Here is a 16,366-nt window from a genome sequence, read left to right on the forward strand (position 1 = left end):
TTTTTGTCTGGAGGGGCCTGTATTTAATCTGTCTTGGAAGATGCCTTGCACATCTTTGGGTATTCAAAAATAGAATTATAATAATGAATGAGTTATAATAGGGTAATTGTACTGATTAAAGCTTATAGGCTAGATTCTGATTTCAGCCATTCTGGTCTAAATGCAGACTGACTCCCCTTAAGTCAATGCAGTTAACACTGCTGCAAAATTGATACAGGTGAGTTCATGATCAGGCCATTATCTACACTGAACTCAGCTTAACAATCTCCTTCATTTAGATGGGCATGTATATAAATGATACACATGATTGGATACCACAGAGATAATACAGTTCTGTTCAGATTAAACAGATATGTTTGATTTTACTATAGCATTTAACCTATTTACTGCATTTTCTCTTAAAGAAAATATGATCTAGCACATAATTAATATATACTTTTTATTACAAGACAAAACAGTGGAATATCTTTATACTCAAATTAAAACTTTAAAACCCTTCAAGGGAAGCAATCACTAAATATAAACCTTTCCAACAAAATATAAAATCTCTTTTAGTTAAGTAATTCATTCAAAAGTATTTTAAGAATCAAATCTCATAATAAAAACAATTATTTCCTTTATTGACATTCTAGTGTTCTTGGACATAATGAAAATAAGCATTAACTATGGGGTTTTGATACTTTAGGGAAAAAAAGTTTTACATCCATTTTTCTTTATGGAAGTTAACTTTGTATGATTACAAACTAACCAGGTTCATCAGGAAGACTTATTTCATACTTATTACAACCACGCAGATTTTGTCAGAGCCAGGTTTAAAAATAGGTAGCCCATGTGCATATGCAAAAATGTACAAGTAGGAGTTCATTTAAAAAATAGTAATACATATACAAACATGTCTAACTGGGCATTTGTTCATGCAAATAACCATTTGTGCATACAACTATGATAGTTATACATGAAAACATAGGCAAGCCATATGCCAATAGACTTCCTTTTAAAAAAAATACAAACTTTGTTCTAAACGTTACACTGTAACCAGCATAATTAATTTCCACTGAGAAGCAATGCAAGTTTTTATTAAAAGGCCAAACTCTCTAAAGTTAATGGTGTAAATTTACAGTAACGTATTACCCACTTTTTGGGCTGAACAGTTTGATCTAACACACCTGACTAATAAAACCCCAAATAGTCTCTGTACATCCCCTGTATTGCTCATTTGGAATGTCTGAAGAACATCTAAAGCTATATGAACGCTCGTATTTAAAAAGTGAGAAGAATTTTTGTAAGTCTCTTCCTGTTGCATGCAACATTGCTGCAACTATTCCAGCAATATTCCACATGCTTCTCAAAAGAAGTTGTAATAGGCTATGCTCCTGAACTCTGAGTGAAGAAAGGATCTGATGATAGCAACATTTCCCTGTAATACCGTATTTACCTTACTGAGGATTACAGCTAGACAAACCACTTCAGTCAAACTAGTATTTCACAGGAGGGTGATTTAAAGGCAATCTGCAAATGATTGCTATAACTGATAGTCTGTGTCAATGTGTTCCAACTACCCCCATAGCCAAGCTAAAAAAGGTATATTTAGTTTAAAACTTGGGATTAAAATGGTTTTACACTAGTGTTCTGAACACTATTATCAGTCTGGTTTTTGGTGGTTTCCAAATAATAAGGGGAAACAATCATCACTAGCAAATAAGACACATTAAGAATACCTCCCAAAAATTAAATAAAATACACAACCTTATAAGTTATGCAGATATACAAATACTTGTGAAACATGGCAGTCCATTTTCCTCTTGTCAGGAACTCTTCAAAGTTAAAGAAACTTTCTTATGCATCTAAACTAAAATGAACTTCACAGCACAGGCTTACTTTGTAAAAGTAGAATGAGCAACATTTCATTTTCTAAATTGCAAAAGATTTGTTTGTGTTTCTTTGTTACACACTGAAAATCCCCCATCTCATGTTTTACACATCACTTTTGATCAAGGAAAGTGAATTGATTAAATCCTAAAATCACCTCTTGCTGAAGAGGCTTGGAATTCAGTAAGGGAGCCACGCTGTGTGGTGATGCTGTGCTGAGGAGACACTATAGAACTTGACCATCCAAGTCTACTGGACCTACACATTTGATAGCTGAAGTCACTTTCTGGCTCACAATATGGCAGGGAAAGAGGTGTCAAATTAAATAGAAATTATGCAATAAAATATCATCTGTGCATAGATCAGCTGTCTTATAGGTTTCATGGCCAACACTGTGACCTAGAGGTTCTTGCAACACAGGTGATAAGCCATCAAGACATAATTTTAAAAGAAGTTGACACATTTGTGAGGCAAATACTAAGTAGTTGGAGAAAATAAGGGCTAGACAAATCACTTAATGCAATGATTTGATGCTCCTTGATCACTCAGTACAGTAAAGGTAAATTATGGTATTCTCTTTGCTTAATATACAGTCAACACTACAGTGCATTAGAAATTGTTAAAAGCTCCATGTATAGCTTTTATATAGGAAAAAAATCCAGACTCAGTTAGAAGAACTGGACTTTAACATCAAAAAACAGGAACTAACAAAGGAAAAAAGAAAAAGCTCGAAGAGACTAGATACAAGAAAACTGCTACAAAAGTATGGTGTTTATGTTTCAAAGTATCTGAACTGGGCTCAACGCTCACAAATGAAGTTCTCATTTAAACAAATTAAGTTTTAATATAGAACTGTTAATGGGGGAAGGCTGTGTGTCCTTCAGGACATCTGCTAATTGATAGGCTTCAAAGTTGAATGTTATATATGCATTAACCGTGACAATATATTTGCATTTCAATCTTTGAAACGGTCATCATATTCTTCTAGTAATGCCTTTATTAAGATACCTATAAAGTGCCTGTTACCTTAATAAAGTGTTTACTACCCCATATCATGAAGGAAAATTGCACTTTATCAATATATATTGCACATATTGCAATTCTTCAGCTGAAAAAGAAAGTCTTCCAATTGACAAAACCACAATAAGGAGACTGAGGAAGTCATATACTGTCAGAGATATGGGCAATGAAAAAGTCTCAATGGCAGATTTCTATTTGTGTCATTGATTACATACAACAGTTTTCCATTCAATAACTAACATCATAGTGACTTATCTATTTCTCCAAGCACACACTGTTGTTGCCAACATTTATCTCGCTTCATAAAAGTTTTTTTTCCCCCCAGGAAAAAAGCAGAGACAGTTCTGATTGATGTAGGTGGATCTGGTTTGCATGTCAAAATTTTAATGGCAAATAGCTCCCTGTGCATTTCCTCGACTGAACAAAGGATTGTCCTCCTCATATGCCAGCGTGGGGCTCTCCATGTTCTCCAATAAAGTATGATGAGCATCATATCCATGCAGAGGCAATGAGGGTTCTTTTATAGCTGTAGATGTCAATTGCTTCAGGGTGATATTAGTATTTTTAAAAACATGCAAAAGGAAAATGCCTATGATTATGGTGAAGAATCCACTGAGGCTGCCAATGATATCACCCAAGTCCATGCTATTCCATTCTTTAAACAGGATAATGGAACATGTCACAACTGTAGTAGTGAAACACACATAATAAATAGGTGTCACTAGAGATGTATTAAACATGTCCAATGCTTTGTTAAGATAGTTGATCTGAGTGCTGACCGAGAGCACTAAAGTCCCCACCAAAATATAAACCAGCGGATGTTGGTAAACTGGCTTTTGCTCCAGTATTTCTTTAATGGCAATGCCGAGGCCCTTGACAGATGAGACAGAGAAGGCACCAATCACTGAACAAATTGATATGTAGACCAGTATATTTGTCTGACCTTTCCTTGGAGCCACAACAAAAATCAGCACCAGGGAGACCACAGTTATAACCACAGCAAATGCAATGAACACTGTTTGGGAAGGAGAAAAAGAAGTTACACACAATTAATGAGGTACAGTTTCAAATCAGATTCAGTCAGATACAAAAAAGTTATACAGCTTTTCTAACTGCAATATAAATACTGGCACAAATCCAGTGCAATCAATAGAGTTACACCCACTTACTCAAACAGTGAAATTAGCCCAGTATTTAGGTATAAGAATCTAACCTGCTTTATGCTTACAGTATTCTGATACATTAAGACATTATTATATTTGTAAATGAAGTTATGCATTTTACTAGGCCATTTAAAAGACAACTAATGAACTATATCAGACATATATACACACAGCCCTATAAAAATACTGGTGCTCTTTCTCAGCCCCCATGCGTGGTTCCATTGCATTAGCCTAACCAAGGGATGCTCACTTCACCGAAGCAAATTCATAGTTTTTGGTTGGCCTTGATAGTCTCAGTTTTTCAAACTCTCACTCTGGGCAATCCTCTTTTCCACACTATAATCTGTCAAGCCCTCCTACCCTCTTTTTCACAGCGGTGCTTGAACATAACGGGGTTCTGATAGCTACTTCTGTGCTTATTATATAGTATTTATTATTCCAGAACACCTCCACTCAGTCTAGATGTTAGTCCTAAAACTAGTCCTGAACCCAAAAATCCTTTGTGGCTTCAGACTGTACCACAAATTTTGGAGAGTTCACAACACACATGCTGATTAATTATTATGAACATAAAGAATGAACATATTATTCATTAAATGTTCCAGATTGACAACCAAGAAGAGCGAAGAGCTCTAATTTGACCCAAGAACAGGTACAATGCTGGTAGCAGCTGTGCAAGTTTCCCCCACGCATACATCAATTTTTGGGCTGTCTGCTAAGTTAGACAGCGATGGACCAGTTTGTGACGTGGCCATGTTTGCTTTAAATTAGAATGAAGCCAATAATTCATTTCACATAGGCCAAGAATCAGTCACATGAGGGCAACAATTTCTGGACATTGCCGTCCAGATGGCTTGGAAGTGAAAGCTTTATTAGTCAGATTTCTTCCTCCCATGGAAAAACCTACATGAGTTGGCTGAAAGGGCAGAAGAAAAAAAAAATAGACTTACATAGTGTCTTAAAGATCAGTCTGGGCCTCTGCCCAAGACAGGGCTGGGGATTCTATCCTCAAAATTGGCAACTCCTGGAGAATATGCCAGAGGCACAGTGCCATGTATATGAAAGCTTTGGGTTCCTACATTAACTGCAGGGGATTCCTGGACCATGCAGCCAAGGCTTCCCCAATGACTCGGATCTCAAAAGGTAACCCTGAGGGATAATGAAGTTCTATATGCTGTGTATATAGTAGGCATTTCTAAAAGACTTCTTGTGTTAAGTTTCAGCTTGTACCCGACAAACAGGTGAGTTTGTTTGGAGGATTTTTGTCCTTTCTTCTTTAAGGCTAGGGACTACGAAGAGAAGACTATGAGGGCTACTGAGGTAGCACTAGAAGTGATCCAAGTAAGAGGGGAGACAAAGATGACTGGATGTAGAACCGTGTGTTGATGTATTATCATCTGTGAGTGGGTACCCAAGAGAAGCCACTTATGTATGAAATGTTGCCTGGTAGAGCTCATGGAAGAGAAGATCTGAGGATGCAGCTGGAGAGGATGATGGAGTTTGAATGAGGGTTTGAAGACATGGAGGAGAGGAGATAGGAAGTTGCAAAGACTCAAGATTTGCAGACATCTTTTGCACAAGAGGACCCAGAGGGCAGACTGCTAAATGAGGAGGTTGGCCATTGGAAGAATGCAATCATGAGGAAAAAGCAGAGGAGAAGAAAGTTGAGGAATATGTTTGCTGAACTGGAGAATGAGGAGGAGAAGGAGGCAGAAGATGTAGTGGTGAGGAAGAAGAGAAAGGAAGCCAATCCCAGCACGAGAGACTATTGTGATGTTGCACTCCATATTTTTATTAAAATATGTTTATAAGTGTGGATATTACATAACTGGAATATGCTGAATTCTAGATATGCCATGTAACATATCTTTGCAAAGGTTATGATCTACTGAATATATTCATCCTATTTGTATGCATGTATCTTTTTATATCTGAAGTTATGAGCATTGGCTCTATGCTCGTATTTGAGGTATTTGCTGTAGGAAACACATAACGGAGGTTTGGCCAATATATTGTGAAGGGGCTGTTCAAGTAATTGGCAGTACTTAACTAACAATCGACTTTGGGAAATGCCAATCCACATCTAAGCTTTCCTGGGAACGTTCAAACTAACATGTAAACAATGGCGTCAGCCTGCAAAAAGCTGGATCATTCATGGACATGTGACTTGCCCAGGTGGCTACAAACTCCATCTTATTGCTGTGATTTTGCACCAAAGAACAAAGGGGTTTCTGCCCATAAGGGAGAGAATATAAAAGGCCCTGGAAGCCCCTCCATTTTGTCTTCAACTGGCTCAAGAGATGCCTCTCCACCCCAAAGAGATGCCTGAAAGAAACTGGAACAAAGGACTAACTACGGGGGTGTGAGTGATTGCTGGATCCAGGGCATAAACCATAACGTTGGCCTGAAAATGATTGGGCCCAGACTAGGAAGGAGTATAGTCTGGGAAAGAAGCTTATTGGAACTTCTCTGAGGGTGATATTTACCTGTGTTCAGTTTCCTGCTATATTAGGCTTAGACTTGTGTGTGTTGTTTTATTTTGCTTGGTAACTTACTTTGTTCTGTCTGTTATTACTTAGAACCACTTAAATCCTACTTTTTATACTTAATAAAATCACTTTTGTTTATTAATTAACCCAGAGTAAGTGATTAATACCTGGGGGAGCAAACAGCTGTGCATCTCTCTCTCTGTCAGTGTTATAGAGGGCGGACAATTTATGAGTTTACCCTGCATAAGCTTTATACAGAGGAAAACGGATTTATTCAGGGTTTAGGCTCCCAGAAAGACTGAATACTGGGTGCTGGGAAAGTCTGTGGGCTAAGTGAATCTTTGTTTCTGTGTATTGCAGGGGAGCCCTGCGGCCCAACCTCTTAGTCTGTGCTGGAGCTGACTGGTGTGTCTAGCTCAGCAAGACAGGAGTGGAGGGAAGTCTTTTCTGTCAGGGGGGTTTGTTCTCAGTGGTATCTCAGCACATCTACTGACAGTCTTGACGGAGTTTCTGTGACCCAACCCATCACTACTATAAAGATAGGGCTTGGGTTCCTGTCTAGAAAGGATGAGAATTATATATAGGAGGCTGTGAGAAAGAACAGAAGACAGAATGATCTGCAGACAGAAGGAAGGAACAACAAAAGGGAGGGAACCTGAAATTCACACCAACATCAGGAAGAGGCAAGTCGATGAGACTGGGGACTGCTTACAAAGAAGGATCAACATACTTGTCACCAGAGCTGTCTGCCAGGATATGTGGACCTGAGGCTGAAAAGTATCCTGATGGCAGTTGGAGGGGTGAGGGGGAAAGATTCCTAATGGACCATGCCAGGCTGGGGAAGATGTTCAAAGAAGTGAAGGTTCAGTTGATCTTCAGTGTAATTCTTCCAGTACCTAGAGAAGAAAGCTGAGGGAACAACAAGGCAAAGAAGATCAACAGAAGGCTCAAGTATTGGCATTATGAGGAAGGTTTGGGGATGTTTATTCATTGGAGTCATTCATGGACAGAGCATTCTTCTCAATGGATGGACTTTACCAGATTACTTGAGGTACTAACTTTCTGGAATCAAGGCTGGCACAACTGATGAGGAGAGCTTAAAATTAAGAAATGGGAGGAGAAAGTTGGGAGAGACTTGTGTAATTGACATGCCTGGTTTTAATACATAGGAAAGGAAAATCAGGCAAATGAGGATATAGTAAAGGATAAAGGAACATCAGAAGTAGGGGCAGCTAAAGGACTATACCTAATCCAGCTAGGAAATTGTGTGAGGTCAGACAGAAACAACTGAGATATTTGTATACTAATGTGAGGAGCATGGGCAACAAAATGGAGGAACTAGAACTACTGAAACTAGGTATTATAGGGATAACAGAAACATGGAGGAACAGTAATCATGACTGGAATACAGGTATTGAAAGGTATGCACTATTCAGGAGTGATCGAAATAAAAGGCAAAGATGCTGGATTGATATATGATGCTACCCCACCCTTTTCCTTTCTGATTTTGTTCACTATTCAGAGAATTAGAGGCATCAGGGGAAACACATAAACAGCTTTTTCATATGAGTGAGGAGGAAGGGATCCCACAAGGAATGGCAACCTGACTCTCCCCCACCTCAGACAGATGCGATGGCATTTTGTGTGTGTAGCTGTGGCAAAGAGGTCCACTTCTGGAAATCCCCAAGTCTAAAATATGTCAGCAAGAATCTGGGAGTCCAACTTCCATTTGTAATCTGGGAAAAAATACAGCTGACACTCTCAGTGTCATTTTACCTGCCCAGAAGACACATTGCCAAAATTCTTATGCAATGTTTATACACCAGTTCCATGACCTTATTGCATTGGTACAGAGGAAGGGGATTTTGCTCCTCCCTGCCAATATATATAAAACTGGCAGGCCACATTGTCTGATAGACCAGTGTCTGATGAGAGGCAGAAAATGAAGGCAGGCACTTCTGACTGCTCTGAGCTCCAACAGGTTGATGTGAAGTGTGGTTTCTTGGGATAACCATCTGCCCTTTACCATTAGAGTGTCAAGATGTGGTCCCCATCCGAACAGAGATGTATCTGTAGTTATAGTTATCGTGGGCATCAGTTGGAGGAAAAGAACTCCCAACCCTACATTGCGATGAACCTTCCACCAGTCTAGAGAGTGTTTCACTTGTTAAGACACTGACACTCCTTGTCGAGGTTGTGACTGTTTGGCAAGTAAACTGATCTGAGCCATCCCTGGAAACAGCAAAGATGTCATCTAGCATGTTTAGGTCATACGGTGGCTTGCACATTTGTAACAGAAGTTGAACACAGCTTCTGATTCAACTCTGGGGGCTACCTTGAATAGTTCTGACAAGGTTGATAGTGTCATGAATCTGTCCACAGGGAGAAAGGCTCTGGATGCCAAGAAATCTAGGGATTCCCCTATAAATTGTACATTCTGTATAGGAATCAGTGTGGATTTTCCCAGTCAACTGAAGACCCAAGTTTAAGAATGGAGAAAGTGCTTTCTGTCTGGTGGTCAACACCTCCTGCTATGACCAACCCTTAACCAGCCAATCATTGAGGTACAGGAATATTACAGTTGCTTGATGACTATTTGCTGCGAATTTGGTAGGGCCCTACTGATGACACAGGTAGGCAGCCACTACTGATAGAACCTTTGAAAACTCTTGGAGCTGAGGAGAGACCAAATAGGAGTATCCGGTACCAAAAATGATCCTGGGCTATGGTAAAATGCAGGAACCTTCTGTGGGATGTGTGTATCACTATGTGGAAGTATGTGTCTTGAAGGTAAAGAGCTGAAAACTAATCCCCTGAATTTAGAGAAGGAATTATAGCTGTTAGAGTCACCATCCTGAACTTTTGAGACCTCATAAATTTGTTCAGGAGTCTTATATCTAAGATTAGTCTCCACCCATCCATTTTTATTTATTTATTTTGCAAAAAGTACCTCAAGTAGAAGCCCCTTCCCTGGTGCTGAGTGGGGACCAGCTCTATTGCTCCTATATGAAAAAAGAAGTGTATTTCCTATCTTAGTAAGAACTCATGAGAGGGGTCCCTGAAGACTGATTGAGATAGAGAGAGAGAGAGATTAGAAGGAGGGAGGGAGGTAAAATGGATGGTGTAGCACAATATTATTATTTTCAGCATCCATCTGTCTGATGTGGTATGTTCCTATGCTTGTCAGAAATGGGAAACTTGGTCTCCAGATGTGGAGAAGCGTGCAAATCGTTGCAGCTGACAGGCTAAAGAGAGCAGAGGGTCTGAATCCTCAACTATCTGGTCAAAACTGGTGCTTCGAAGATGAAGTCTGCTGCAAACTTGTGTCGGGTGGTTTGGAGAATCTCTTTCTCTGGAACCTATGTCTCTTTCTTGAAGGTTCAATTGGTCTCTGAAAACCAGAGAATTACATTGATCCAAAGATCCGACCCATCTGCAATCTACTGAATTTTCCTTTTGTTTCCAGGAGTATAGAGGGCTAATGAATGTAATGTGGACCTGGAGTCCAAGGTTATGCAATGACTCGTCAGTATTCTCTGTGAACAACATTAGTCCATCAAAATGGGAGATCCTCTACCATATTCTGGACTTCTCTGGAGAAACTAGGCAACTGGAGGCTGGATGCCCTTTGCATTACCAACTGCTATAGTGATAGAACAGGCGGTGGTGCCCAAACCTCCTGAAGTGATGTTCTGGCCTGTAACTGCCCCTCAGCAATATAAGCCTGATATTGCTCCCTTTGTTCTGGAGGAAGGTGTTGAATAAGAGAATCACATCTTGCATAATTTGTTAAGTTATATTTGGCCATCAGCACCTGATAATTCACAATGTGAAATTGTAGGTTTGCTGATGAGTAAGATTCCAGGTGTTTCTGGTCACTGTTGTATGGGGTGGATTTATATCAATGTTGTTTGCCCCATTCATTCACTACATCCACTACCAGACACATTTGGGTGGAGGATGAGAAAATAGGAACTCTGAGTCTTCGGTGGGAACATAATACTTTTTAAACTATTACATATAGGTGTTATTGTGCCTGAGATTTGCCAAATGGTTTTTGCAGATTCCATAAGAGCCTTGTTGTCAGGAAGGGCTACTCTAGATGATCTCAGGAGTGAAGAATATCCAAGTTTGTGCTGAGATTCTTTGACTTTGTCAAGAGGTATCTGTAAGAAGTTGGCCACCTGTCTAATGAAGACTTGAACCTGCTGAAAATCGTCAGCTATAGATGGAGGAGGCAGTAATGCCTCATTTGGTGATGAGGAGGAGATAGTAGTCTGCCCTAGCCTCCTGATCATCAAATGTTTCCTCCTGTAGCTGGAAAGGAGAAGCTTGAGTCTCCTTATCACCCTGATGGGAGAGGGTTGGGGGCCTGGAGAACTGTTGGTGATAAGCTGCCCAGGGATCCCAGTATGGCCATTGAGGGCCATAGGGGGAGAAGGTGGCATCCCACCAAGAGTGACAAGTTCCCTGGACATCCTCCCTGGCTTTGAGAAGTGGGGTTCCTATATGTGTATGTGGGAGAACCCTGGACAGAGACTGAAGATACTGAAGGTAGGTCTCCATCATCATCATCATCATCATCCTCTTCTTTCTCTAAGAGGGGAGCTCCAACCAAAAAGGGAGGTGAATTAGATGATACCAGGGATGCATAAGAGTTTGGAGACTGAGTGGTTCTCAGTATTGAGACACATTTGGTATTTGCAAGCAATGGTCCATCTGGTTCAGCAGTCACCAATAAGTTTTTCAGGTACCTAACGTCTTGTGGTACCAAGCAGAGTTGTGGCACCGAGTGAGGTTGAGATATTGACAGACCAATATCCGTGTCCCTGCAGGATGGTTTTGAGTGCTTCACAGATGCTGCTGATATAGCTGGAGGTTTAGCCTTACATGACCAAACAGCCCAACAGGGATACCAGAAGAGGGGTTGAGCCTGACAGTACCAGTCTTCTGTGTTTGCTCTGACCATCTGAATGTACTGGAGCCTTCTCAGAGCCATGATTTCTCTTAGAAGATCTGTGGGATTTTCCCCACCTTGCCAGTACTGGAGGAGCCCTTCACCTTTACGGTACCAAGCCTTGAGGTCGAAGTCTCTGAGGCTGTTGACAAACTTGGAGAGCGAGGTCTTTTTGAAGTGGATTCCTTAAGAGGCAAATTAGAGCGCCTCTTCTTGGGATCTTGAGAAAAGGTCTGAGGCTTTTCTCTTTTAAGGAGAGTGCTGTGCTGAAGTTGAAGGGGCACTAGATATGCCCAGAGATTGGTGTACAGTTGGGTTCTCCTGACCTGGTTCCAAACCAGGGTGAAGGGCGTGCTCCATCATTAACTGCCGCAGCTTGATTTTCCAGGTTCTTTTGTGCCCTGGATTTGAGGGCTAAACAGAAGTTGCACTTCTGTGCGACATGTGACTCCCCCAGGCAGCGAATGCACAGAATGTCCCATCACTGACCAGGATGAACTCTCTGCAGGTGAGGCACAGTTTAAAACCCTGCCGAACTGGGCATGCCCCTCAAGGGAGGATTTCCCCACAGGAAATAAAACAAACAAGCTATCTAAACTAAAATAAGTTAGGCCAAAGTCAGCAAGCAGCCAGGGCATGCACAATGTGGACACATGAACATCCGTTTCAGGCCAAGGCAGTTGAGAAGAAACGGAGGGCGGTTCACCTTTTCAGCCTGATATAGCCTTGGTGTGGGCACAAAGATATCAGCAGCATATGCACAAGCCAAACAGACACTGCTAATGAAAATCTCCAATTAAAGATGAGCAGGGTGCATGTGCACCTGAAGTGGAACACACATAGGGACGCTACTTGAACAGAAGTTTTTGCTATAAGCTACCATGACCCGAAGAACTCCTCAATGCCAACTAGCAAAGGGTTTACTGTTGTGTAACTGAAACCCCTAACATGCCTGACAAACTCACAACACCTAGCACACAGCTTTAATTGTATTTATCCATGAATAAGGTCATGGGAGGTCTCTAAAAAAATCCAGACAACTTATATCATGCTGAGTCTCATGATTGTCATGCGACGTATGTATGGGTGATATTTAGGGAGCCGTGCATATGTACTGCAAATATGTTTTGAAGTTTGTCACCAATCAAAGAGAAAAACAGGTTTCTTGCAGATGGGGTAAGATGTGTATCTCTGTTGAAATGTAAATTAAGTATTGTAAGCCAACACAACACAACTTATTTACATACAAAGTCAACAGGGAGACAAGACACCAGACCTTGAACCAAAGAGGGTTGCCCTGTCTGTGGGGACAGACAATTAACTCCGGGAAATATAAGGGGAAGGCAAAAAGACACCCTTTTAGCCTGCACCTAAGGAATTAAACAGATGTTGTGTACATTCATGAAAATGGGATCTCAACCAGGCTTGGCTGAAGAGACATGCAAGAGACATTTGGGGTGAGAAACTTCCTGAAATAGAATTTAAGTTTAATCTCTAGAAAGTGAGTCATGATTTTGTTTTACATGTAGCCTTTCACTTTTCATTATCTATACTCTCTTAAATCTCCGTCTATGATGATAAACTTATGATTGTTTTCACTATAAATATAACTCAGTGCTGTGGTGTTATATGAGAAAGCTGATCCTAAACTGAATCATCCAAGCTGTTGTGAATACTCTCCTTTTGGGGACAGCTGACCTGGAAATTCTGTGAGTGTTCAGTGGATGAGGGGCTAAATACTACAAGGGAATGCTTCAAAGCGGCTTGGGTACTGGGTTCTGCAAGGAAAAGCAAGGGCTGACATTGCCTGAGAAGACTGTTTGGGTGGCTAATAATCTGGCAGGGTCAGGGAGATGACACCCAGTTAAGCACCAGTAAGTCTCTCTCTCACTGGGGGGGGAGGGGGGGAGAGGAGGGCGCTAACAAGGTGACTTAGTCCTGGGCATCCCCAGAACTGTCACAATTAGGGGCTAATCAACTGGAAATGACAGAAGAGGACAGAGACTTGGGTGTACTACTCAATCAATGTGATATGGCTGTGAAAAAGGCAAATGGGATCTAAGATGTCTCAGTCAAGGTATTTCCAATAGAGACAGGGAATTGTAATGACATTGTACAAAGCACTGATAAGACTTCATCTCAAATACTGTATACAATTCTGATCATCTATGTTTGGAAAGATGAATTCAAAACTAGAACAGGTGCCAAGAAGGGCTACTACAATGATCAAGAGAATGGCAAGTCAATCTTATGGGAGGAGGAAGACTAAGTGAACTTGGCTTCCAGCAAAATTAAGGCTGAAGGATTCATAGATATTTAGGTCAGAAGGGACCATTATGATCATCTAGTCTGACCTCCTGCACAATGCAGGCCACAGAATTTCACCCACCACTCCTGCAAAAAACCTCTCACCTCCAGCAAGTAACCTGTGCCCCATGCTACAGAGGAAGGCCAAAAACTTCCAGGGCCTCTTCCAATCTGCCCTTGAGGAAAATTCCTTCCTGACCCCAAATATGGCGATCAGCTAAACCCTGAGCATATGGGCAAGATTCATGATATAATTGATGTATTTATAGAGATCATAGGGGCAAATAAATAGGGAGGAAATTAGAAGACGGTTTCTAGCCATCAGAGGAGAGACACTCTGGAGCAGCCTTTCATTAGCACTAATGGTGGCAAAACAACCCAACCAGTTTTAAAAATGGGCCTTATGCTAACAGGAGGTGGGATACCTGATGCAGGAGGTGGTGGAGACACCTGGCAGACAGTTCCCTTGCACTGGGGGTACCAGCTACCTCTGGATGCTCTGTGCGTAAAGAATCTGGCTTATGAGAACTTTAAGTTTTGTGTTTTTTTTTTAAAAGAAATACCCTAGATAAATTGAAAAGTTGCTCCTGAAATCTTACTAATGTGGAGTTACAAACGGACAGAGAAACACAGACCACTTAATGTGCATGTCTGTTCTGAACAGTGACTCTGGAAATATGGAGTTGTGGGGTTCCAGGATTATTGCCTCTCAATAGGTTTCCATACCATTTTATTTTCAATTTACTAGAAAAAAAATCAAAAGTTTTCCTTATCTCAGCTTCATTTTCAGATGTGCTTAGCCCCCAACTACTCCACTGAAATCAACGGAAACTGCTGGGCACTTCGTTCTTTTGAAAATCAACCCAGGTGCCAAGCTTTTGGCATCCATTTTTAAAATCTGGGGCTAAATATTTATTTCTATTACTCAAGTGAGCAGATATGAGTGAATTTTACTTAATTCATTTTCAGAGTAGATCTGCACTCTGTATAGGTCAATCATGGCCAAAGTTGTGTTTATGTAAAAAAAAATAATAATAATTTGAGGAGGTATAGGATGGGTGGGATATGGGGCTACCAGGAGCATCCAGCCCTCTGCACAGGAATAAGACCCACCCCTACTCTGACATCTGGGAGGCAGTCCCCTAGGGACTTCTCAGTGGAACAACATTAGGGAATGCAAAGGAGGCAACTTAGCTGTTAAATAAAGAAGCTGCTCAGCAGTTATGGGGTATGCTGAAGCAGTACAAGGACCACCCACTGCTAATGGTAGGAGCGGGGAAGCAGGAACAAACAGCACCACTCTCAAATCCTGCATTACTGGTTGACAGGACAGATGCCAATACAACACTCCCTTCCCTAGATTCTCTCTCTCGTGGTCTCTCACCAGAGAGGGGTAAACAGGAAAAGGAAAGACAAGTATTCCTCCCCATCTCCACCTCCCCAAAATGACTCAGCTGCCTGGGCCTGGGTGCAAGGAGGCTAGTGAAGGGAACAGAGAGAGTGAAGAGCCTCTGGAGACTGACCACTAGACTCAAAGTCTTTCCCACTCTCCCAATCTTTAAGAAAGCATATATAAATATTAGCTATTCTGTTTAAATAGGTAATGCAAGGATAGTAATAACTCCCCTGCTGCCAGCATAGCACTAACAGAATAGAACTCTGGCTGCTGTCATAACTGGCTCACAAAGTCTCATCACAAATGGCCCTGTGCCTCCCGCATATTCTCCAAGATCTGCAGATTGGAAACCAGGAGCACCAGGCAAGAATAAGAAATTAACTACACCATACAAACGACAGGCAGTCCTCGGACTTACAACACAATCGGTTCCTGAAAATTACATCATAAGTTGAAACGTCATAACTTGGAACCGCAATCCACTCCATTCCGGGACTGACCATCATAAAGTTAAATTAGGGTGTCAATTCAGAAATGTCGTAAGTGCCGTTCGTAAGTCGAACCTCGTAAAGTCAAGGACTGCCTGTATTATCGTGGTCTTCATATGATAACAGGCACAGCATTTAGAGTTAGCCATGCTTTCTTGTAAATGCCGATTTTTCTTTGTTTATTTTTTAACTACTAGTGTAAAGATGCTTCAAGTCAGTCTTGCTTGCTTACATTCACAGCCTGATTTTTGCTTTCAAGGTATGCTATAGTATAGTAAAGCACCAAAGTGATAACAAATTCCATTTCATCTTCAGGTGAAAGTGAATGGGGTGATGGTAACATAACACAGGAAAACCCTCCAATTACTCACTTATGGACAGGTCTAGTGCGAGCTGACATATCTATAAAAATAAGAGACATTGAGAGGCATTTTTTCATTAAATACAGATGATTTAAGTTACAGACCTGGATCTTTCAGTTTTATTTCCATTTCATCTAAAGAAGTGACCTCCTCTTCTTCAGGGGCATGAATAACCATCACCGTTGACCCCAAAACGCTCAATATGCAGCCTAATTTCCCATGAACATTGAGCTTTTCATTTAAAAAATAGGAAGACAATATTGCACTGTGGATTTAAAAAAAGGTAATTGATTTGTGCAGCTGAACCTATTTATA

At 40.9% G+C, this 16,366-nt stretch overlaps 1 protein-coding gene across 1 annotated transcript in view; it reads right to left on the reverse strand.

Annotated features, from left to right (window-relative positions):
* Nucleotides 1–620: 620 nt before the first annotated feature.
* The window catches only part of NIPAL1 (NIPA like domain containing 1), a 49,730-nt gene continuing 33,984 nt past the window's right edge, over nucleotides 621–16,366 (reverse strand). The window contains exons 5-6 of the mRNA XM_048848387.2: nucleotides 16,156–16,316; nucleotides 621–3,904 (exon numbers count right to left, since the gene is read on the reverse strand). Coding sequence (XP_048704344.1) covers nucleotides 3,273–3,904; nucleotides 16,156–16,316 — 793 coding nt within the window. The 3' untranslated portion in view covers nucleotides 621–3,272. The remainder of the gene's footprint in view (nucleotides 3,905–16,155; nucleotides 16,317–16,366) is intronic.

Source organism: Caretta caretta, chromosome 4, assembly GCF_965140235.1.
Source record: "Caretta caretta isolate rCarCar2 chromosome 4, rCarCar1.hap1, whole genome shotgun sequence".
Lineage (NCBI taxonomy): Eukaryota > Metazoa > Chordata > Testudines > Cheloniidae > Caretta > Caretta caretta.